We start from the raw sequence: 24,606 nt of genomic DNA on the forward strand, positions 1-24,606 counted from the left end.
AAAGGAAGAAATCTACAAAGGACTGTTCCTGAATCAGTGTTTTACTCTAATATCACTTTTTGTTTTATTTCAAATAGTATAAATTTCTAGAGCATTCTTAAAATGTGTGAATAGCCAAACACACCCCAGAGTCCAAGATGAATGACTTTTTTATTTTTCTGTTTTTGTTTATTTAAATTCAATTAGCCAGTATATAATACATCATTAGTTTTTGATGTAATGTTTAATAATTCATTAGTTGCGTATAACACCCAGTGCTAAGATGAATGATTTTTAAAATTAACTTGTAAAGATTTGAGAGGTACTAGTTTCAAAGCACACATTTTAATAGTTACTATCCCTCTACCCATCTTCTAACTAAACAAAAAAATTGATATGGTAACAATAATTTATTTTTAAGTCAAGTTTTCTATGACACCTACTGAACTCTAATTCTTTAAGCCTTACTCTTTAATTGAAACTCATGTAATCATTTTACTCAGTAAGTAAGGTTTTGCTGTTTTTTTTTTTTTAAAGTGACTACTATGTGTCTTTGAATTAGAGTGATCTGTGGCATGTTAAAAAAAAATATGTAGTTGCCTGCTCCCCACTTAACTGAGATCACTTTGTTAGGGGTGTAATCCAGATCTTTCTTTTAAAAGAAGCCCTGCAGGAGAATAGACAAGTAGGTTTGAGAACATTGCTGACTAAAGGTAAATTCTTGTGGACCTTCAGTGTATTAGGATTCTCTAAAGAAACAGAGCCAAGAAGATATTGCTGTACATATATAGGGGTGAGAGGAGGGAGGAAGGATGCATAGGGAGAGGGTGAGATTTATTATGAAGCAATTATGGAGGCTGAGCAGTCCTAGAATCTGCTGTCTGCAACTTGGAGACCCAGGAAAGTTGGTGATGTAGTGTTCAGTCTCAGTCCAAGTCCAAAGGCCTGAGCACCAGAGAGTCGATGGTGTAAATTCCAGACTAAGGGCAGGAGAAGTTGAGATGAGATGTTCCAGCCCAAGTAGTGAGGCAGTGAACACCTCTTTCCTCTGCAGTTGTTTTATTCAAGCTCTCATGGGATTGGGTAATGTCCACCCACATTGGGGAAGGCTCTCTATTTTACTGAGCCCACAGATTCAAATGCTGATCTCACCTGGAAGTATCCTTTGACATATCCAGGAATAGTATTTAATCTGGGCACCATATGGCCAGTCAAGTTGATATTCATCACGCTCAGTTAGAAAAATTAACCATCATAGTTTTTACAGAACTTACTATTTTTTAATTATAGTAAAACTTAAATATAAAACTAGGTATTAATACTTTATGTGTGTAGTTTTTTTTTTTTTTTAAGATTTTATTTATTTATTTGAGAGGGAGAGAGAGCACATAACCTGGGGGTAGGGGCAAAGGGAGAAGGAGAAGCAAACTCTGCTGAGCAGGGAGTCTGACCTGACCCTGAGATCATGACCTGAGCCAAAGGCAGATGCTTAACTGACTGAGCCACCCAGGTGCCACTATGTGTATAGTTTTTGTACAACTATAAAAACAATGTAGGTTTTCTAATAAAAAACCCAAAAAACTAGAAAACTACTAAAATTCAGGTTATTGTTATATTAATGAAATGAATGGTTTCCTATTATCTTCTGTTATTCCCAGTGTGTTTGTCAGAGATTATATAATTAGAAAAAGATTCCCAGGGGATTCTCATATACTCTGTCTTGTGAGAACCCTTGCTGTATAACATTTATTTTGTCCTTATTTATATACTTCATTGTTTTGTTTTATTACTATTTAATGATTTTATTTTAGGTTTCCCCATTTAGTTGCAGGCTCTTTTGAGGCTAACATACTTCTATATTACCATGTGTTTGAGGTCCAAACTAATTTAATTTGAACTACTCAAGTCTGATTGACTTAGTGTGCAGTGATGCTATTTGGTCTTTGTATGGTATGAACACATTTACAAATTAAGTCTGCTTTTATTTTTCTCAGTTCTCTGCTACAGTTAAAATATTCTTACCTACTAGCATGATCATAATCACAAAGAGTCTTGGGCACTAAAATTGTGGGGCAGTATTTAGTTAAAAGATGTGTCATTGTTATGATAATAGAATATTCATATATTGAATATCATTAAGAGAAAAATATAAAATTAAAAAATTAGGAAACTTATGAATAGATCTCAAGAATTTAGCTGTTGTTCCTAGTTTTAGAAACATTGCTGTGAAAGTTTTTAAACATTGTTCTTTGTTTTCTTTAAAGATCTGTATCTAGAAATGGAGAAATTGATTGGAGTAGAGTTAGGGTTATGGATAGGAAGGAATTTCAGAATCAGTTATTCCCTTACACCCTAAACAAGATTCCCAAATATAAGAGTATATGATATTCTTTATGTGATTTTTGATGTATCCTTCCCCTTGATTCCCTATCACATAATGTTTATTTTGCCTTGTTAGTCATATGCTGAAATATTTGATTATTTTTTTCATTGATAAATTGTTAACTATTTCCTTTATAAGATTGTAACCCACGAGAGTGTATTTCAGGTGTATATTTAACAGGTGCTTAATGAATTGAACTGAACCAACTCAACTAAGAAAAGCTATCATAAGTATTCATTAAAGAGAATTAAATCACAGATCATTTCCTTATGGATTTGTTTATTAAAATTAAACTTGTTCTTATGCTTTATTGGCTGTAATTCTAGGTATACCTAGGACCATAAAGGTATCTTTGTGTTGCTAGTTTTTACCTTTGTATTTCGGCCAGATTGAATCAGTGCATTTTTGTTCATCTCTTTTGTTGTTGTTGTTCATGAATCAGTATATTAAGTAAGTTTTTCTATAAATACTTTATACATGAATTTTTTTCTGTAAAAAATGATACTGTAGCAAATATCTGTTGTTACATGAAGATCAGAAGAGACTTGGATTGCAATTTTAAATGCATTTAAAGTCCTGCCAGTTTAATCTTTTTCTGTATTTACTATTTGTCACTAAAATTTAAAATAATGATTCTTGATTTTTTTTTCTTTTTATATAGATATGATGATGCTGTACAACTATATGATAGAATTTTACAAGAAGATCCAACTAACACTGTAAGTTAGCTGAATTGCCCTGAAGATTGTCTAAATTTTGTTTTAAAAGATGAAATTAATTCAGTTTTTGAAATAATGGAAAAATACATATGAAACCAGGTTTTATCTTTTTAAATACTTTCTGTTGGGGGCCACATTTTTAAAAGAGACTTAAAACTCTTCAGTGAAATTTGACTCATAGGATATCTTATTAGGAACTAGTGGAAATTTAGAAAGAAAGAATTTTATGTGTTTGCAAAAAAGCCCAGCAGAGCTCAGTGGATTTGTAGTATTTTGAAGTTTATGATAAAATAACTTGTTTGAGTAGTTATATTTTAGTTGTCTCAATGAAAAATGAGAGAAGTTGTCATAGTAATTGGTATATGAAATTAATAAAGGTGTTTTGATTTGGTTTTGCTTTTTTCTGCCTTATACTTGAATAGGAATGCATATAGGTATATGTAATATACATGTTTACATATATTCATATATGTATATATGTATAAAGAAGAAATATGTATATTGTGTTTCCCATAAGATAACATCTTTACTTTATCCTGATTTGAACAGGTATATCAGTATATTGGGCAGATTATTTGTTCCAAATATACTTATGTGGTATTTTTGTTTTAAAAATACCCTCAAGAGGGGCACCTCGGTGGCTCAGTTGGTTAAGCGACTGCCTTCGGCTCAGGTCATGATCCCGGAGTCCTGGGATCGAGTCCCACATCGGGCTCCCAGCTCAGCGGAGAGCCTGCTTCTTCCTCTGACCCTCTCCCCTCTCTCTCTCTCTCAAATAAATAAATAAATAAAATCTTAAAAAAAAAAATACCCTGAAGATTTTTTTTAATTTTGAGAACATTTTAGTTTACTATTTTTGCATAATGGCTTTCCTCAGACTTACCTTCTATTCAATGAAAAGTTAGAGAGATTTTAGATAACATATCAGGCATTTTAATGTTTTTTTTATTATGTCCATGCACACGTGCCTGCTAAAAGAAAATCATATTTTTAAAATTTTTAAACAAAAACCAGTTGGGTTTGTTTTGTCCTTTTATAGAAGGAGATATTGTTATATTAACACAACACAAATACGTGAAAGTTTTCTCTTATTTGGCAAGTGTTTCATTAAAAATACACATTTTTAAAAAGCCATTTAATGTATAATTATGGATTATAAGATGCAAATATACTTGATAATTGAACTTTAGTTACTTTACTCAATTTAAGTAATTATTTATGCTATATTGGGCAATTATTTAATATCTAAGTGTGCAATATTCAGTTAGCATTTATCACAGGCATTCATTGGTCATAAATCCCTGATCTCTGCTTGTCCCTTCTGATACTCTGTGGTAATACTTACATCTGTTGCCTAAATGGTAGTCTTTTTTCAGCTTTATTGAAATAAAATTGACAAGTAATGTTGTGTAAGTTATACAGTGTGGTTATATATATATAGTGAAATGGTTTAGATTTTTGCTTTTAATATTATCCATCCCAGGGAAATTTTCTCTGGAAACTTCCTAGGTCTTTTTTGGGGGGGCAGGGGGAAGGTAGAGGTAGATAGTTGAATAGCAAGTATTTATTATTTTGTGAGGCTTCTCAGCATATACAAAGTTCAAGGAAAAGTTTTGACAGAGCTGCAAGCCTATCCATTATAAAAAAACAAAACAAAACAAAAAATCAAAAATAGAGCTTCTATTAGTTTATCTACATATTTCCAATAAAAGAGTTAAAATTGGAAAGTTCTGAATAATTTTTTTAATCTTAACTATCCTAATCACTTGCCACCTGTTTTAATAAAATAGCACCATTTTTCTTTTCCTGAAGCTTTTCTCATGTACTTATTTCAGTTATAAGACTTCACTACAATTTCAAAGGTATTCATTTTTCACGTAGCCAAATATTGAAAATATGAAATCAAGTTTCTGAAAAAAGTTTGTTTTTTTTTTTAATACCAGGTTAAAAGTCAATAACTTTTGATTTATTTTCTTGGAATTAGGAGTCAAACATTTTGCTTCTGTGTTAGTTTAAGTTGGAGATATTTTTAATAAGTTATTTCACTTTTTCAGGCTCTAAGATAATATGTAATTATTTCTCTGTGTTCGTAGTACTTTTCATATTCTATGGCTCTAAGATTGACTAAAAGAAAAACCCAAATGGTTTCATTCATAGACCATGTAAGAGGTGGTAGTAACTAAATCCTTTAGTTGCTAGGTAAACATTTTAAAACAAAGTGACTAAATTCAGCTTTGCTAAATGTATTATTTTTTCATTAAATATTGTCTTTATCTAATGTCCCCTTAGTCCCTTCTGTCCTTCTGTAAATGTTTATTGAGTGTCTGTCATGAGCCACCAGAATGTTGGTGTTACTAAGAATGAAGACAGTTTCTGTCAATGTATCCATAGAAAGCACTGGGGTAGACTTTGAGGGAGATAACCAAACCATATAAGACCTAGAGCTCATTAAGTCTAGTAGGGGAAGAATTCAGTTACATAAACAGTTAAGTGGCAGTATAGAAGACATCACAATTTCTTTTTTCAAAGCAACTGTAAAGTATTACCTCAAAGGTGGGAAAGTCTAGTTGCACCCTCATCCATAGTTATAATTCAAGCTTTTACACTTAGCTCTTCTTTGCGTTGTATAAAAGTGATCATATGACTCTATTATTGGTCTTGTGCCTCTATGTTTCTAGATGTCCAGTATAGAAATGAGGTTGTTCATTCAGGTTTTAAGGAGCTCTGCTTCCTTCTCCTATGCATTCATTAATCTTTCAAAAAAACATTTGTTGAGTGCTTACAGTGTGCTGGGAATAGAACAAATTAGACACCCACTTGACCTTGTACTTAGGGATGCAGAGTGGTGTAGTGAGCAGATTATGGACTTTGAAAATAGTCTGTTAAATTTTTAGTCACTTTTTGTGTGATTTTTGAGCCTTGCGGGCCTTGAAGGATGAGTGTGGTTGAAATGAAGCAAAGATGATGGACCGTGGAATGTCCTCATTATCTCATGAATGAAACCTTGGCACTATTTAAGTACAAAGTCTACCTAGGGAAGAAAGAATAAAGTGATTAGAAAGGAAGTTTTCAAATTTTCTTTAGGGAGGATGCTGAAATGGACTTTTCCCCCCATCTATTTTTAAAAGGTTGTGAAATATTTTTTTGAAAATGTAATACATACCCATGTTAAAAATTACAAACAATACAAAAGAATATATGGTGAAAAATAAGTCTTTCTTCTCACCCCTGATCTCACATCCTCCTTCACTTAGGCAAACATTATTAACAGTTTCCCTTGTGTTCTTCCAGAGATTTTTCCCTTGTGCACACACAAATATGCACTTGTGTATCAGTGTATCCCTTTTTACAGAGAGAGTTGTTGGAAATGCAAATGGTGGCATATTCTACCTTGCAGTCGTTGTAAAGATCATGCTATATGTCAGCACATCCTTACATCCTCTGAATAGCTGCATAGCATTGTGTTGCATGATGTATGAAAAAAAGTCTCTTGAAAAACAGTTTCTTGAAGTAAGTCCCCCTTGATAAACCCTTAGGTTGATTTTGATATCTTCCTCCCAGGTACAGCGTTGCAGTGAATGTCATTTGTACGATGGATTCCTCCTCTGGAATCTAAGTCTGGAGATCCATGCATTTTAAATTTTGATAGATGTTACCAAATTTCCTTCCCACAAAGGCTTTTTAGCCATCCATATTCATTTCTGTGGAATGAGAGTGCTTCTTCTCCTGTATCCTCCCACATGGTATACTATCAGCTTTTTTGTTTTTAACCTTTGCCAGTCTAATTGGTAAAAAACATGATCTTGTTATAATTTGCATTATGAGTGATGTTGAATATCTTTTAATGTGCTTAAAAAGCCATTTGTATTTCTCTTAACTTCCTCCTTCAATATGTTTTTCAAATGAGATTTTATTTCTGTTCTTGTTGAAGAAAGGGCATGGTTCTGGTGCTCTACATAGTTAACCTCTCCCTTCTTCCCTACTCATTGACCTCTGAGAAAAATTGGGGTTCTGAGGAACAATATAGCTCTGAATTGGTTCATTGTACAAAGTGACTGGAGATGCAACAAGATGGCCTATATGGCCAATCTCGTATGTGACACTTCAGAATTTAATTTTTATTCTTAGAAAACGGACAATGAATGGGGTGCCTGGGTGGCTCAGTTGTTGGGCATCTGACTCTTAATTTCGGCTCAGGTCATGATCTGAGGGTTGTGAGGTCAAGCCCCGTGTCAGGCTCTGAGCATGGAGCCTGCTTAAGATTCTCTCTCTGCCCCACCCCCTTCTCACACACTCGCTTGCTCTCTCTAAAAAGAAAAAAAGAAAATGGACAATAAAGTCAAATTTTGATTAGGGAAATACCACCAGATATTTTTAGAAAGAACTTTGTTAATAATATGGGAGATAGTTTGAAGGAGGTGCAGAGATGAAATAATTTGTAATTTGGAGGCCCCTCAGTCCTAGGCCAGAGATTATGGGGTCTAAACCTAGGACAAGTGGAATTGGAAGGGATAGGGAATGGATGAAAGAATATTTTGCAGTGAAAGTACACAAACAATTAAAATTAGTTAGCCGTGAATGGTTTTTAGAAGGGTAACTCTCAAATGTGGAAGTTTTAGTCATTAACCTGTGAGAGTCAAATATTGGATTAGGTTCACTGAGCTTTTATCCCTTAGGTTGCCTAAGCACCAGTCAGGTTTTTGTTTGCTTGCTTTTAAAATAAAAGTAGGCTTTTCTTCCTTTGAAAGCTCCTTGAGGGAAAAAATTATGTCCATTGCATGAACTAATGCCTAGCATATGGTAGGTCTTCAGTGAATACTTGCTGAATGAATACTTTTCAGAAGGAAGTATGTTAATTATTGTCTTTTTAGTTGAATTTCATATTTCAGAAAGATCAGATTTTACCTTGAATTGTGAACTGCCTATTGTGATTTATCAAATATTTGAAGTTTTGTTTTAGAATTAGATGTAATTGCCTCTGTGCCAAGGGTGAAGATGCTTTTTAGAATGTCACATTTCCCACGATCATGGGCATAAGCCCTGGAAGAACCCAGAATACTGCTTTCCTTCTGTTGGCCAATGGTCTGTTTCTTTCTGGGTCCCAGAATCTGCAGTAGGGAGAGATGTAGATTGTATTTTGCTGGTAGACCTTAATCCTTTAATCCTTTCCTAAGTAGTATCCCTCCCCCCGCCTACCCCCCCACCCCGTACCTTATTTTTTAAGATATGACAAGAGTTTCAGGAAGAATTGCTGGGTAGCCCCCTTATACATAATGTTACAGAAGGCATGTAGCAAGTTTGATGAAGATTTGTTCATGGTCATTAATATTTTATATTTTATAATAGGAATTCTGTTATTAAAATCACTTATAAAATGTAGAACAGTTTTCATTTTTAAGACTTAAACTGACATTTGCAAAGATTGATCCAAATGAGACATTTAGAAAAATTCAGAACATTGACATATTTTACAGGAAAAAAAAAAAAACTAAAAGAAATAAATGATAATTGATAAATAGTCAAGACTCTACTTAACATTTAGTCCAATTAATACTATTTTAAAACTGTTTTGACATATAATTGATGTAGAATAGACTGCATATATTTAAGTAGGGTGTGCAATTTGTTAAGTTTTAATGTTTGTATACACCTGTGAAGCCGTCACCACAGTCAAGATAGTGAACAAAACTATCATCTTCAAAAGTTCTCTTTGCTCTTTTCCATTTTTATATTCCCCAAATATGTTCTTGAGCTTTCTTGTGGGATATAATTAAGTTACTTGAAAACAATTTGATCCTTTTGGGTCTCTGTTAGAGAGGTCCAGAAAGTGCTTATAGGGCTAGCTAGTTACTCCCCATTACATCCTTCTGGGTATTCTAGCCAGTGCCACAGGAATCATGGCATTTTCCAGTATGGCTGGTACAAGAGGCACTATTCCCAGCCCTATGTGAGCTCCAGACACTTCCCCCTAAACTTTTCTGGTGGTTCTTTCCTTGGCTTTGGGTAGTTTTTTCACACACATGCACTGATCAGTACAAGGCTGAGTACTCGAGGGAAGCCCTTGAGATTTAAGAGGAATCTAGAGTTTTTATTCTGTATTCTTTCTTCTCCAGTGCTATGTCTACAAACTCTAGCCTTTAATCTTCCTGAGCTCTCCGCTCCTTCTCAACTCACGGAGTCCACTGAACTCAACCTTATTTTCTCTTCTTGCACAGGACCCCTGAAACTCTCTCAAAGCAGTGATGAGCCAGGGCAATAAAAACAGGGCTCACCTCATTTGTTTCCAGCCCCTCAGGGAGCACTGTTCTTTGTTGCCTGTTGTCCTGTGCCTTAAAAATTATTTTGCATATTTAATCTAGTTCTTTGGTTGGTTCAGGCAAGAGGGTAAATCTGATCCCGTCTTGGCCAGAAATGAAATCCCTCTTTAATGCTTATTTAAAATTATCATGATATGTAAAAATTGGTTCTTATGTCAGCATGTGGTAGTATTTTTGTCTTTGGTTAGAAAGCTGGTAAGTGCCAAGAGTTGGGATTTGTTTCTTGTCTTTCTTATTTTAAAATGTGGACTCTGTTCTACCATATTGTCTATAGAAGAAGTAGTATTATGATAAATGAAAGGAATAAAGAGTTAAATGTTTCAAATGATGTTGGATTGGTGAAATTAGATATGATATATCCAAAATAAATTAGTTTCTTAATTATATGTTAATTTATCCATCACCTATTTTCAGAAGAACTTGGGAGAAGACTCTCATTTGAAGTCTAATATTCTTCGTAAAGTCTTTAGGATTGAGTTACTTTTAGAGCTTTTCTTTTACTTCCTTTCTGAATTCTTGAGGCTTTTTAAATGGTACATTTATTATGGCACTTTCATTGTTGTACATAGTGAAATTATTCCAAAAATATTTGAGTACCTACCGTTTGGCAGGCATTGTGTTAGGCCTTTGGCATGAGCTGAATAATCAAGGATAATACATTTTTTAACACATTTCATTTTTTGTTGCCAAAATGTTGTTATCATTGTTACTATAAATATCACTCATGGCCTTATTTATTGGGAGTCTCTTGATTCTCTCTGATTTTTTGACTCTCACTTTTTCAGAGAAAAACCCCCACCTTTTCCACCCATGACAGGTAGCTCCATTTGTCAAAGAGGCCCCATTCATTTTACTTTCCTTGTCTACATCTTGTGGAGTGTGTATTATATAAAACAATAACAATCATATTCATAATTAATAAACTTAACTTAGCTATAGCTTTTGTTTGTTTTATTGCTTAGCTATCTGCATTGAATTAAACAGAGATGGAAGAGATACAAATTTAATAATTTGCATAGTGCCCTCCAGTCCCTGTTAACTCCAGCCTCAAAAGGATAATATTGATTACACACACTGTTGCTGTCTTCTTTACTTTTGTTCTATGTTCCTCCATCTATACCCTGTCCTTCAAACAGTTCCCTCTTTTGCTTTTTTAATGTATCCTTGCTCTTTCTATTTCAGTACAGGTATCACATCTGGGGCCCTCTTTGCTTCTGGCCCTTACACCTCCTCCATTCTGCCGCAGCCTGTGTTAGGCTCTCCTCCATGTTGCATGACACCCTAGATATCTCTATCATTGTCTTTTTATTTGCTGTGTCTTTTTCTCATGAGTTTCTCATGAGATAATAAGGAATTATCTGTTCTTGTCCTCATATTTTCATTGTTTTGCACAGTACCTGTCAAACAGATGTTCAGTACATATTTGATGAATGCATAAATCAATGACACTGATATTTATATTTATCATTTTTAAAACTTTAAAATGCAAGTTTAGTTGTTTTGTTTATTTATAAAATATTTTTTTCTGGTCCTGTGTTATTCTTGAAAGACTTACAGGTAGTTATTTCTCTTAAAACTGTGAAAAAAGTTATCAGGAGCTATATTTTATAATTCATGTGGCCATGGTGAGATTTTTTTTTTTTCCTAATCTCCACTATCCCTCTATCTCTTAACATACAAATCTTATGAATGAGACAGAGTAAAGGACTTTAGGCTGGGTAAAGATTAGGATTCCCTGCTGGCTTGTAATTATCAGAATCTGGATGGTTATTTATTTGAATGAAATGATGCATACATTGTGTACATCAAAAGTAAAGCATATGTGATTGTTAGAGGAATGTTTGAATTCCCCAGTGGGATGTCATGGGGTATGTTTATAAACTCCCACTAAGCAGTAGTTCTACAATGGAATTTCACTGGCATTGAGATAATAATTTGCACAGTCAAATTACCTTCTTTACAAAAACCCAGGGAATCATGAGGGCCTAATCCTTTATTAATGTCAACCCATAGGCTGCAAGAAAGCGTAAGATTGCCATTCGAAAAGCTCAGGGGAAAAATGTGGAGGCCATTCGGGAACTGAATGAGTATCTGGAACAGTGAGTGTCTTACAAGAGGATTGTGTTTTGTTATTCTGATAAATCTTTTTTAATTAAAATGGAATTTGCATTTGATTTTCCTTTTTGCCTCCATGCTGTTCATTTACAGAATATCTACACACTTTTTTTCCCCCCCTTTTCCTCTCACCAGATTTGTTGGGGACCAAGAAGCTTGGCATGAACTTGCAGAACTATATATCAATGAACATGAGTAAGTTGTAAATTTTAGTAGGAGTGCAGTTTTTATCACTATTATATAAGTTCAGAAGACTTGGTTTCTGAAAGTTCGGTGAGAGGATATGAATCATGTCATTTTAAATGAAAAAAATAAATAAATGAAAAATCATCAGTTTGTTGTCTATAATATGTGAATTGCTTTAATTAGGTCATTTGTGTTTTGCTAAATTATTTTTGTTTGAGAGATAAGTTTTTTTTTCAAATACAGATGGATTCCTTGGAATTAGAAAGGTCTGCATTTGCTGAGCTAAGGCTATTTTTAGTGGTTCAAAATTGTGAATTTTTAGAGTCTAAATTGTTCTAATATACAAAGAGTATTATACTCCCTGCTGTTTAAAAATTCTGTCAATTGTATGCATTTATTAGCCTTCGTATTAAGAGAATCAACTCTTCCAAAGTAGAAGCATTCTGTTGCCTGGGTAAAAGACCAGGAATGATCAAGAATGTTGAATGCTGTAGGAACTTGCTTATTGGATATTTAATGTTTTTGTTAGCTTTTTTATTGATGCAGTGACAGGAGGAAATCCCAGTGTGAGAGGATTAGCCTCGTCTTAGTGCAAGTTTTCTAATATTGCAGCGTTAATGCTAAACTCCATCTACAGGCAGGATTTTTTTTTTTCCCCTTAGTTCTTCTAAATCTGAAGTATATCACATTGTTTCGTTTCTTCTTTCTGAGGGAATAGAATCAGATTCTCATGTGCATATTCTTACTGTGTATGAATAGTTAACCTCATTCTCATACTACAAATAGCTGATGCAGGAAATAAGATAGAATGAAGACACTATGTCTTAGCTTTGCCCAGGGCTATATGTGTAATGTGAAATGGAGAATTAAGGTAGTTATCTGCGTATTTCTAGTAAAACCAGAGGCTAAAATAAAAGTAATAGCTGTGATTTAATGAATATGTACTGTATTGTGGGAACTACTCTTCAGTTCTCTTCTGTGCTCTGGCTGTCAGAATCTTTTTTTTTTTTTTTCCATTAGGAAATTATTTCCTGAATCACGGACATATTAGATGTATGTATGCTTATATGATCACATACGTAAACGTACTCAGGATTCTCTTATGTATGTGAGAGTGGTAGGGCATTTGGCTTAAATGGTGATGTTTCCATTTTTCATAGCTTTTTTCCAAAATTTATTTTTATTTTTATTCTGGTATAGTTAACATACAGTGTTATATTAGTTCAGGTGTTCCATTTTTCATAGCTTTAAAGTCAACATTTGTAAAGTATATAGTATATAATTTAAATAACATGAAACTGAGTTTTTGGAGTGCAGTAAAACAATTAACATTAGTTTTATTTTGTCCCTAAAACAGATGACAGTTATTTAAAATGGTTTTGTGCCTTTTGAAGATGGTGTGATTAAAAGCTTTAAAAAACATTTCAGAATAATCAAAGAATTTTTTTAATTAAAGAGATACCTAATGAAGAAAATTTGGAAAACACAATAAAGAGTAAAGACCAAATTGAGTGTAGTTGCATCATCTTAACTTATCTACAGTTTATATTTTTTTCTTCAGTACCTCTTGAAACAGAAACCTAAGATAGAATTATCTTTTATAGTTTATGATTTTCACTTAGTTATGTTTTGACAGACATTCCTTATCACAATAAATATTTCACTATGTGATTTTAATGGCTTTATATTATACCATCTTATTAATGTACTCTAGTGTTCTTAATCAGTTTCCTAGGGGAATAGAAAGCTTGTTTTTTTTTTTCTTTTCTTTTTTTTTCATTTTTACTATAATTCTGTATTAATTATTTTGTTTCCTTGGACTAAATTCTTAGAAGTAGAATCACTTGATTATATGATATGCACATTTTTAGTGGTTTTGATAAATCATTTCTAGTTCTTCGCTGGAAAGGTAACATCAGTTTACTCTCACATCAGCAGTTATTAACATCCCCTTAACACTGGGTGCTATCATTCTTTTTAGTCTGTAAATTTTGTTAGGTGAAAATTGGTTACAACTTTTAAAAAATTTTAATAGCTCTTTATATAAATGATATGAACCTTTGCCTTGTCAAATATATCCTTGTTATATGTCTTTTTAATATTGATTTTTTAACTTATAGAAACGTCATATTTTTATATAGTCAGATATATCAGTTTTTATTGCTTTATGTCCTCTAAGAACTACATAAATATATCACCTCTGTTTTCTTTCTTCTTTCTCAGTTTTATTTTTTTTGCATATGTTTCTAATAGTTTTATATTTAGTTCTAAAATAGGCCATACTTTATTTTTAACCTATAATTAAATTTATTACTATTATTTGCTTCGCCTTGTAATTGCCACATTCAGTTTTGCTTTGAGTTTCTAAAGAGTTCACTGAGATAGAGTTGAATGTATACTTAAGAGAAATGACCTGAAAAATCCCAAGAAATCAAGAAATAAAAAGACAAAAAAGCACCTGAAAAGTAATTTCCTTTTAGGGGAAATGATAATTGTGTTCAACCTCTTCTTTTATCTTGTATCACAAAACTTTTTTTGGTCTTGAAGCTAGTTATTTACAAAATGACCTCCCATTTATTTTTTCTAATTGAACACAGAGGGAATATTCAGGTTTAGGGTGAGTGGAAATAAATATCTCCAGATTTTTTGAAACTATATGAAAATCAGAATCTGTTCATTTAATTCCTTTAACCTATTTGGGCAAGTCATTGTAGTAGGTAGGGTTTTTTCACTTTACTGTTTGTTTGTTTTTGGCAAAGAGGTAAGTTACTGTGGGATGTCAGTTTTGTGGGCACAGTGGCAAAATGTAGCAGTTTAGGAGTTGTGAGATCTATTTTTCATTTTGGCATTCTTTTTGCATAAGAATAAGTAGGAATAAGCTCTTTTAAATGTAATAGGTCATAGGCAGCATTGCTACTATAGATCTAGAATTTTTACTTCAAATAAATTTCCAAAGTAGAATGTTCATATAAGTCTATTCATTGTTGTTACAGGGATTAAAGAGGATATAGAATTCTGCCACGTGCTTTTTTTTAAATATCTTTAAGTTTCTTTTATTTAAATTTGCTTCTGATTTGTAAATTCTGGTTTCTATTTAGTGATTGCAGTGATATATATCACATTATTTGACCATATTGAGACATTTTACTTGTTCTTAGTATAAAAAATTAGTTAAGATGTGTACATTAGTACTACCAATATTATAAATAAAAATATGTATTTTGAACAAAGACACTTTTTTTATTTGATTTGTAGTTAAAACGATGTTCTATCAGCAAGGAGCAATTAATAATATAAATTAATTATGATTGTGACTGTGGTTCCTTTTTGTAGGTTCAGCCTTACTATAAAATTCTATAACAAACGGAATTATCAAAATCCTACAAGGAAAAATCATAATGTTGATAAAACAATGTAGGGATAGATATGTAACCTACACAAATGCTTTTGTAAGGAACAGAAGAACTTTGAAACTTTATTTAGTTATTGACTCTAACATACTAATACTAGTAGTTATTTTAAATAGATTCAAATAATCTTAATTCTCTAATCATTGAGGCATTGTATGTAATGAATTAACTTTTTTATGCATTTGAAATGGAATTGGCTATGTATCCCATTTTTGGGAGAATTGAGAAAATGGTCACTCTAGTCACTTTCCATATGGTTTAAATACTCTTGAGTGAACCTCTGTTGGAGAAAACTGTATTGGACCATCTTCTCCTTTTAGCTCTAAGTTTATTTGGTTCTTTATCCACAAAATTAGTTTGATTTTATACTTTGTAAAATTGGAAGCAAGGGATCCTCTTCTGTATGTGATACTGAATAATTTCTGAGAAAAATATCTTGGCATTTATTTTTCAGTAGAAACTCATACCTGCCTATTTTATCTTACTTTATTTTGTATAAAAACCAGAGTCACAGTTGTGCTCAACCCATTTAAATCTGTAAGAACATTTATTCTTAGCATTAATATGAATTTTTGCATCACTTCAGTAAAAGGAACATATTTAGAAGGAACTGTCTTTCTGATAAAGTTGAGTGTTTAAGGTAGAGACCACTTTCTTCTTTTATAGAATGATAAATATATATCAGATAGGTAGTTGTAATACTTTTGTTCTAGACATCTATTCAGTCATTTGTTCAGGCATTTATTATATACCTATCACATGTCAGGAACCAGTGCGAGGTTTTGGGTATAAAAATGAAAAAGGCTAAATAGCTGTATGATCCTTGATAACAGTGTGTATATATACATCTAAAATGCTATGATTTTTGGTAATCTATAGGGTGTTTTTGGATTCTCAGGCCCTTTGGGTTTGATTGTTGTACCCATTTTTATGTTACATTGATCTCTTCATCACTGCCATCATTACCACGGTTTTTCACTGAGTGGAGTATGTAGGGGCAGTATGCACAGTGGTTAAGAGCAGGCTGTCTGCAGTGGCACAGCCTAGGTTTCAGTTTGCATCTGTGTGCCTTTTCAACTATAAAATGGTGATAATTTCCTACTTCCCAGGGTTTTGGTAGGATTAAATGAATTAATATATATAACACACCTAGAGAAGTGCATGATACATAATGAGCACTAATAATACAAGTTAGCTGTTATTAGTACACGTTATGTGAAACTGCAGGATGTATATTTTGAAAAGTAAGTATATCAGACTTAGTGTAAAGACAGGTAGCTTTGTGTGTTGGTGATAAATGCCAAAAATAACTGTAGGTAGCCTTTTTGTGTTGGCTACTGTCGTCACCTTTCACTGGAAATAAATTTTACAACACCTTTGTTCTTTAGGATTTCCTATAAATAGTGGCGATATTCGCATTGCTTTAAACTTATAAAATACATCTAGGGGAATTACAGTCATGTGGTGTAAAACCATTTTTCCAGAGCCCTTTGTAGCAGTCCTCTCCTCAGGTTTTTAGCAAGATGTTTGTTTCTTTACCACATGATGAAATAGTAGTAGAGTGCATATCAAAACCACTAACTTGATCTATTTTTCATGGGTTTAAAAATTTTTAACTTCATTAGATTTCATATTGGCAAACAAGTAATGAAAAGTCTTTATAATAGAATGTTGGTAGATAGGTGTCAATAAAGGATTTTTGTGAATAGATAGTATTTAATAAAATGTTTATTTCCTCTTTACACTTTAGCTATTTGAGTATTTTATTCAGTGATCAATGGACTTGAAGTTATTTTATATGTAACCTGATCCAAGGTTGTGAAGTCTGTGTTGTGAATAATGTTTGGATGTCATAATAGTGACCCAGTTTTAAGGATGTAGTATCTACTGATTGTTCATAGGCTGCCTCAGAATTTAAGCCTTTGTTATTTGTATTTAAGAATTCAGCATAGCAAGTATATTATTACTGAAGCTTTTAAATTTGGGGAATAAAATGTCTAACATCACTAAAATTGTTTTAAAATTATTTTCCAGCATTGCTTTAAATTATTTTTAATTATTTTTATTCTAGCTAAGATGGTATATGTGACTTCTAAAATTGATTTCTCCTCTTCATACTTTTCAGCTATGCTAAAGCAGCCTTTTGTTTAGAGGAGCTAATGATGACTAATCCACACAACCACTTATACTGTCAGCAGTATGCTGAAGTAAGTGCTTTCAAAAACAACAGTTGCATATGATTTTATTTTTGTTGGTGTTAGGTATTATTTTGGAACTAAGAATATGTCCTTAATGTGAGGCACATATATAAATATTTAAGACATCTGATGAAAACTGACTATAGGTGTAAAAGCTTTACATTTTTAATATTATAGTGGGAATATGGCTTTAAAAATAAAAGTGCTTACTTAAAAGAGTGAATTCTTTGTATTTTTTATTGTATATTTTCTTTCCTAATCATGAATTAATGATGCCACAGTTGTCACCATTTAATGGCTTCTGAGGCATTTACAATGATTATGATTTTTAAATCCATATTCTAGGAAATTCATATTAAGATCAATATTTTTAGAAGTAAGAAGTATTTATCTTACTATTAAGAATAGTAATACAATTGAATCCTGTAAGGTTAGAAGCATTTCATTAATAATGAATGTCAAGGTGACTAGAAAAGGGCAACTCAGTATGTAAGTATAGATTTAGAATGCTACTAATAGAAAATATAAAGTCGTGAGGCATTAGCAAGGCAGCTGAAAAAGAAATTATATTGGCTTTTTTATTGACAACATTTTGTTTTAAAAAGTACTCTGTGATCTTAATGTTCATAGAATAGGTTTTTCAGGGAGGTTATGCTTTAAAATTTTAGCTTTAACAACTTTAAGATGAATTCTTTTAACATCTTGCATTTGTTTACAGAATATCTGTTTCAATTACTAATGCCTATGGTATGATGAAACATGCTATATTTCAAAGTAGTAAAATAAACAGTTTTCAGCACTCTGCAATTTTTAACAGGTTAAATATACCCAGGGTGGACTTGAAAACCTCGAACTTTCAAGAAAGTATTTTGCTCAGGCACTGAAACTGAACAACAGAAATATGAGAGCTTTGTTTGGGCTTTACATGGTGAGTAGAGGTGCATGTTTAATGTTATTTTACGAAGTCTGTCATTTAAAGTCCATTAACTATCCCATCCAGTCACTTCCCTCTTGTTTGTATTTTGTTGATAAGCATATTTTTTTCCTCTCGTTAAATATGAGCAATAGTTTGTAAGGCAGTTTTATTTTTAAATGTTAATACATCCTATTTGACATTTTATTATAAAATATCTTCTATTGTATCAGAATTTAAATCTGCCTTTTTATTAAATAGGAACAGATACAAAACCATAATTTGTATCTTAATTGTTTTGATATTCTTGGGTTTATGCCCAACATTATTTTGTATTTCTTACCTGAAATTATAATTGTATGACATAGTTTTAAACTATGCAATAAAAGACATTAGCAAAAAAAATCTCTACTGTCAAATTAAAATTTTTTTATGGTACAGAAAAGAGCTTGGAAATTGTGGTAAGCATGTAATTAAATATTTCTATGGTTTATGTATGCCAAATGACGAGTTTAGAAAAGTCAATTAACAAGAGCTATGGGAAATAGAGGAAGAATTTGCTGAGCTTTAAAATATACATAAAATAAGCCCCTCCCTACAATCAGAAAACCTCTTTTTAATAGGCCAGTTCTTTGAAATTTTAATTTATCCTGGTCTTTTCAAGGACTTTTGGATGAATGTCTTGTCGGGGATCAGTGAAAAAGAATCAATTGCAGAAATAGAGGCAGGAAGAAATATAAATGAAATAATTTTTAGGAAAGGAATGGCAAAATATGATTAGAAAATAGTTCAAAGGAATTTCAAGAAATTTTTCCTGGATCTACCAGTGCCAACTGTAGTAGGTTAGAGGTACAGTATAGTAGTGGTGTTGTCTCTTTTTACCAAATAAATGAAAGATTAATTTAAAAAATGTATAACAATAGATTATTAATGATATTTTATACATAACACTTTATGTGCTGGGCATTGTTTTAAGCTCTTTTTTAATTTTAAATCCTCATATCAACTATTTGAGAAGATACTGTTATTAATACCATTTCACAGAAAGTGAACCTAAGACACAGAGAGGTCTAGTTAATTTGTTGAAAGATGATCACAGACTTACTAAGTGATTGAGCTGGGATATCAGCTCCGTCAGTTGATTCCAGAGTCATTCTCTTAATCACTGCATTTGCTAAAATTCATATGAAAGAGGTGACATTAAAGACATACAGGTGTAAAAATAAGATTTTGGCCAATAAATTCCTAAATTCCTCACTGACAGAGGAGGAGAGAGTGGGAAAGAGCCTGTCACACAGGCTAGGTATAAAAGAAAGGCTTAATTTTTTTTTTTTAAATCACATGGATGAATCTTCTTAAGAATCAGATATATTTAAACATAAGATCAAAGATCTTCCTCTCCCCAGAAATACAATATATGCCTAAAAATTAGTATTTAATTTTGGTTGTTTACAGATTCTTTCATGGATCCTAGATTAACAATCCCTTGTTTAAGTACATTTTTTAAAAGGAGAGGATGGATTGATCAAGTTGCAGTCATTCTAACTGGTGCTGTGCAACATAGTTTGGAAACTCTTGGTAAAGTGAAAAGAGGACTAGATTGGAAATGAGGATCTCTTTCTATTTTTAAGGCTTTCAGTAACTTGCTTTGGTCAAGTCAAATCACTCCTATTGGACTTAAATTTTTTTTTTTACCTGTTAATGTAGGAAATTGGACTAAATTATTTTTGAGATTCCTTCTTACATCAATATTCAATAATTCTATAATTCTGACATAGGAAAGCTGAAGTAATATAGTAATAAAGAACTAGAAATAGTAATTTAATAACAATAATAATGACCTTCAATATTCTACAGTATTTAAGTGATATTCTACAGTATTTAGGTATTTAATTTTACCATTAACAGTTGTGGTAGATAACTAATAAAATAAATTTAGGTATTTAAGATGCTCTTTCTCTTTTTGTCACTTTATTCTATATTTTAAACTATATTTTCATTTTTAAACACTAATATCATTCCACTTTATTTTTAAAATTGTTTTGGTACTCTTTGTTATCGCATTGCAAATATGACCCTTACTTTTTTTTATTATTATTATTATCTTGGCTAGAAAAAAGGAATTTTGTTTTTGATGTTTCTTTTTTGTTTTTAGTCGGCAAGTCATATTGCTTCTAATCCAAAAGCAAGTGCAAAAACAAAAAAGGACAACATGAAATATGCTAGTTGGGCAGCTAGTCAAATAAACAGAGCTTATCAGGTCAGTATTGATAATTTTATATTATCATATAGGTCAGTTAATATATTTCTTAGTTGTTTTTGTTTCAGCAAACTACAAAGCCAAATGTCTATCATTGGACTTTTATGTCTTTTGGTCTTAATCAAATGTGTTTTAATTGTGTAGGACACAACTTGTAGGATCACTTATTTTTTTTCTTTTTTCAAAAGAAGTCCGTTACCCTGTTATGATTCCATAAGTAGCCTTACTATCTGGAAATTTCAGTAGTGAGCATTTGGCAAATAAAAAGTAATTCTAAAAATCCAGAAAAGGTAAATTGTGCAGTGTATTTCAGAAGCAGATTGGGTGTGTAACATATTATTAATTAGAGTATCTCAGGTAATTAAAAGGGAGGAAGAAAAGCCTAAATGTAAACTAGCCAGACTATATAAAAAAGTTTTTGTACTCTGCTTACATGTCAGATCTTAACTGAAACTTCTTCCCTCATTTCTTCATTTTCTGAAGCTTGTCCCTAGGAGATTCTTCAGGAAGAGCTCATGGCAAAATAATATCTTCTTACATCTTGCATGTTTATAAACTTATTTCTCTGTAGTCTTTATATTTGAGGGATAGTTTGGCTTTTTATACAACCTTTAGCTTATATTTACTTAAGTATTTTTTTTTTTTTAAAGATTTTATTTATTTATTTGAGAGAGAGAATGAGATAGAGAGCATGAGAGGGGGGAGGGCCAGAGAGAGAGGCAGACTCCCTGCTGAGCAGGGAGCCCGACGTGGGACTCGATCCTGGGACTCCAGGATCATGACCTGAGCCGAAGGCAGTCGCTTAACCAACTGAGCCACCCAGGCGCCCTTTACTTAAGTATTTTAAACATATTGTTCCATTGTGTTTTAGGATAAAATATTGCTGTTAAGAAGTCTTATTCCATCCTGATTTTCTTTCCCTAAGTGACTTAGACTGTTTGTCCGGATGTCCAAAGGAATTTTTTTCTTTATCATTAAAATCTAGTAGTTTTACTACAGTATGTTTTGTTGATTGTTATTGGGTCAGTTTTCCCAAATGCACAGTAGACCCATTTAATATGTAAATTTAATCCTCTTTTAATCTGAGAAGAGTTGCTTTGTGTTAAATATTTTTTCTGTTTGATAGCCCAAGGTTTTTTTTCAGGTCTCTAATTATAAGTTTATTAGATTTCCTTCCTTTCTCACCTCTTTCCTCTGTCATTCATTTTCTTTCAAATCTTTTTCTGTTATTTTCTGTATTAATTTTTTATGGAGTTAATCGTATTCTCTTTTTGTTTTTGCTGTTCTCCTTGTTTAAATCAGATAGTTTTTATTAGGGGAAGGTTTTTGTGGAGTGAGGGCATCGGAGATAGGATAACTTTCCCAACTTGTCTTTTTATGGCTTCCTTTTTGTTATAGAGAATTTAAATACGACCTTTCTGTATACACAGTCTTTCTCAGAACTAGTCTGGTTCAGAAAGATTTTGTCTTCAGCCTTCTGTTCTACTCTTAGAGCTCTATAGATCTTGAATTTTGAGGTGTTGCTCTCAGCTTGAAATACTGCATTTTGTTATTTTATTTTATTCTGGGATTTGCTGCCTGTGGACATCACTACCTTCCTCTCATCTACTCCTTTCCCTTATCTGAACCATCTCTCCCTTTTCCCCCTAGTGTTTCTGCCCTGTTTTGGTTTCAGTTTCTGGTGATTATCCTTCAGTGTGAGGTTTTTTTCCTCCTGGAAGAGAGTGTTTGCTGGACATTTTAGAGATTTTGAGGTTGTAGACTGTTAGACTTGTTTAACGTCACATTTGATTTGGAGCTTTTGAGACTGTCCTGGTTTTGCAGGCCATTTGCAGATTCATCAATTCACACTTTTTTCATTTCTGAGACTTGTAGAGTAGTAGGTTGTCCATCCTACCATATATACTCCTATCATACAGCCATTGATCTTTTGGAGGTCCTGCCACTGTTGGTGAATAAAACCACATTACAGGGTTTTGGAGGATTACCTGTAATGTAGTTTTTTTGAAGATGTTCTCTTTGTTTTCTGTTATTTTGTTTTTCGTGCTTTTTCTTTGTTTTTGTACTCCTGGTTGGAGAAGGTTGGGGAGATTAAAAAAATTCAGTGCCCCATGATCATATTATTTAAAGTCACTTTAGTGTATTTTTATTATGTATAATAGAGGATATTACTTCTGTTGGCATACTGTAAGTCAGAATATTTATAAATATCAGCTAGGCTGTGCTTCTTCAAATGCAGTTAGTTTGAGATAGCACAGATTATACTAGGGTTCCACACATAGTAGGTCTAGAGTGTATGTATATGTGTGTGTGTGATTTAAAGATAAGACTTGGATAATATAAAACTAATGTAATGGTTTGCAGACTACATCCTTGTTTTTAAGATATTTTTGAGAAACAACTAGCTGCTCAGAGAGTGCTTTTTTGACATAGCATGAGTATATTTTTAAAATCAGTTTTTATTACAACATACATAGAAAAAAGAACCCAAGTCATAAATGTACATTTCAATTAATAATACAAGCTAAATGTATCCAAGTCAAGAAATAGAAACATTACAGCACCCCAGAGCCCTCATAGTACATCCTCTTAATTTCTACTCCTGTTAACCTCAGGAGTGTTGATTAATAATCCCATAGTCTTGACTTGTTTTTGAACTTTATGGTATCATAGTATGTATTCATTTTTGTCTAGCCTATTTCACTGTTATGTTTATGACGTTTATCCCTCTTCATGTCTGTAGTTCATTCATTTTCATTGTACTGTAGTCTATTGTATGAACATACTACAATTTATCTAGTCAGTTGTTGATAGGCATTTGGGTTATTTCCTGTTTGGGGCTATTTTGAATAATACTACACTGAATATTGCTGCAATCTTTTGGTGTACATGTACTTCTGATGGGTGTATACCTTTGAGTGGAAATACTGGGTCATAATTTGTTTTCCACATCAGTTGTTTATAGTCTCACCAGCCATGTTTGGTAGTTCTCATAGTTCTACATCTTTATCAATACTTGGTCCTGTCAGTTTTTATAATTATAGCCATTCTGGTGTATGTATAGTGGTATCTCATCGTTTCATTTTGCATCTCCCTGATGACCAGTGAGATTGAACACTTTTTCGTATGTTTATTGGCTATTTGGATATCTCTTTCATGAAGTCTATATTTTTAATTGGTTTATGACTTTTTGTTTTTTAGTTTTCTGATTATGAGCTTTTTGTTATATGTGCAGCAAATTTCTTCACCTTCTTACTTGCAATCTCTCTCAAATGATTTTAATGAATAAAAGTTCTGAAGTGAAATATGTTCATTTATATTCTCCAATGGTTTGTGCTTTTTGTGTTGTTTAAGAAATGAGTTTGCTACTCATAGTCATACAGATAATTTTGTGTGTCTTCAGAGGTTTTTTTCCTTCTACCTTTTGTATTTAGATCCACAATCCATTTGGAATTGATTTCTATGTATGATGTGAAATAAGGGTCAGTTTTCCCCCAAGTAGCTATCTAGAGAGTTTCTGTCCATCTCTGTATTCTGTCATGAGTCCCATTCCTGGAAGCTAGTATCACCGTGTAGGAGTTAAGAGAAGAACACAAATGCTGGGTCTGTATTGTCTACAAAGTTTGGCTCTGACATTTATTATTTATGTGATTTTGGATAAGTTATATACTGTTTCTGGGCCTAGTCTTTCAGCTGCAAGATGGACACAATAGAAATTTTCTGAGGATTAAAGGAGTTAATATGTGATTTTCACTAAATCACAGTAATATTCATTACATTGTTTTTACTAATCACATTCTCCAAGTTTACTTTATGATGCTTTCTGTGTTCATTGCAACTATAACCACCACCACAAGAATAGTTATAAGAGCAGATATTTATAGAAAATTTCTTATGAGCTAGGTACTTTTCCTGTTTTACAAATGAAGAACTTAAAGCATGGAAAGATTAAATAACTTTCCCAAGGTGACAGAGCTGGTTAATGACAGAAGGGTTTTTTTTGTTTGTTTGTTTGTTTTATTCTTATGTTAATCCCCATACATTACATCATTAGTTTTAGATGAAGTGTTCCATGATTCATTGTTTGTGCACAACACCCAGTGCTCCATGCAGAATGTGCCCTCCT

At 32.5% G+C, this 24,606-nt stretch overlaps 1 protein-coding gene across 4 annotated transcripts in view; it reads left to right on the plus strand.

The window, feature by feature from the left end:
* The window catches only part of EMC2 (ER membrane protein complex subunit 2), a 54,336-nt gene that overhangs the window by 12,583 nt on the left and 17,147 nt on the right, over positions 1-24,606 (plus strand). For all 4 annotated transcript variants that reach the window (XM_035011759.1, XM_035011758.1, XM_035011757.1 and 1 more), the window contains exons 5-10: positions 3,024-3,081; positions 11,412-11,497; positions 11,649-11,708; positions 17,235-17,316; positions 18,125-18,235; positions 20,376-20,480. In XM_035011759.1, coding sequence (XP_034867650.1) covers positions 3,024-3,081; positions 11,412-11,497; positions 11,649-11,708; positions 17,235-17,316; positions 18,125-18,235; positions 20,376-20,480 — 502 coding nt within the window. The remainder of the gene's footprint in view (positions 1-3,023; positions 3,082-11,411; positions 11,498-11,648; positions 11,709-17,234; positions 17,317-18,124; positions 18,236-20,375; positions 20,481-24,606) is intronic.

The sequence above is a fragment of the Mirounga leonina genome, unplaced genomic scaffold, assembly GCF_011800145.1.
Source record: "Mirounga leonina isolate KUSES-001 unplaced genomic scaffold, KU_Mleo_1.0 Mir_165, whole genome shotgun sequence".
Lineage (NCBI taxonomy): Eukaryota > Metazoa > Chordata > Mammalia > Carnivora > Phocidae > Mirounga > Mirounga leonina.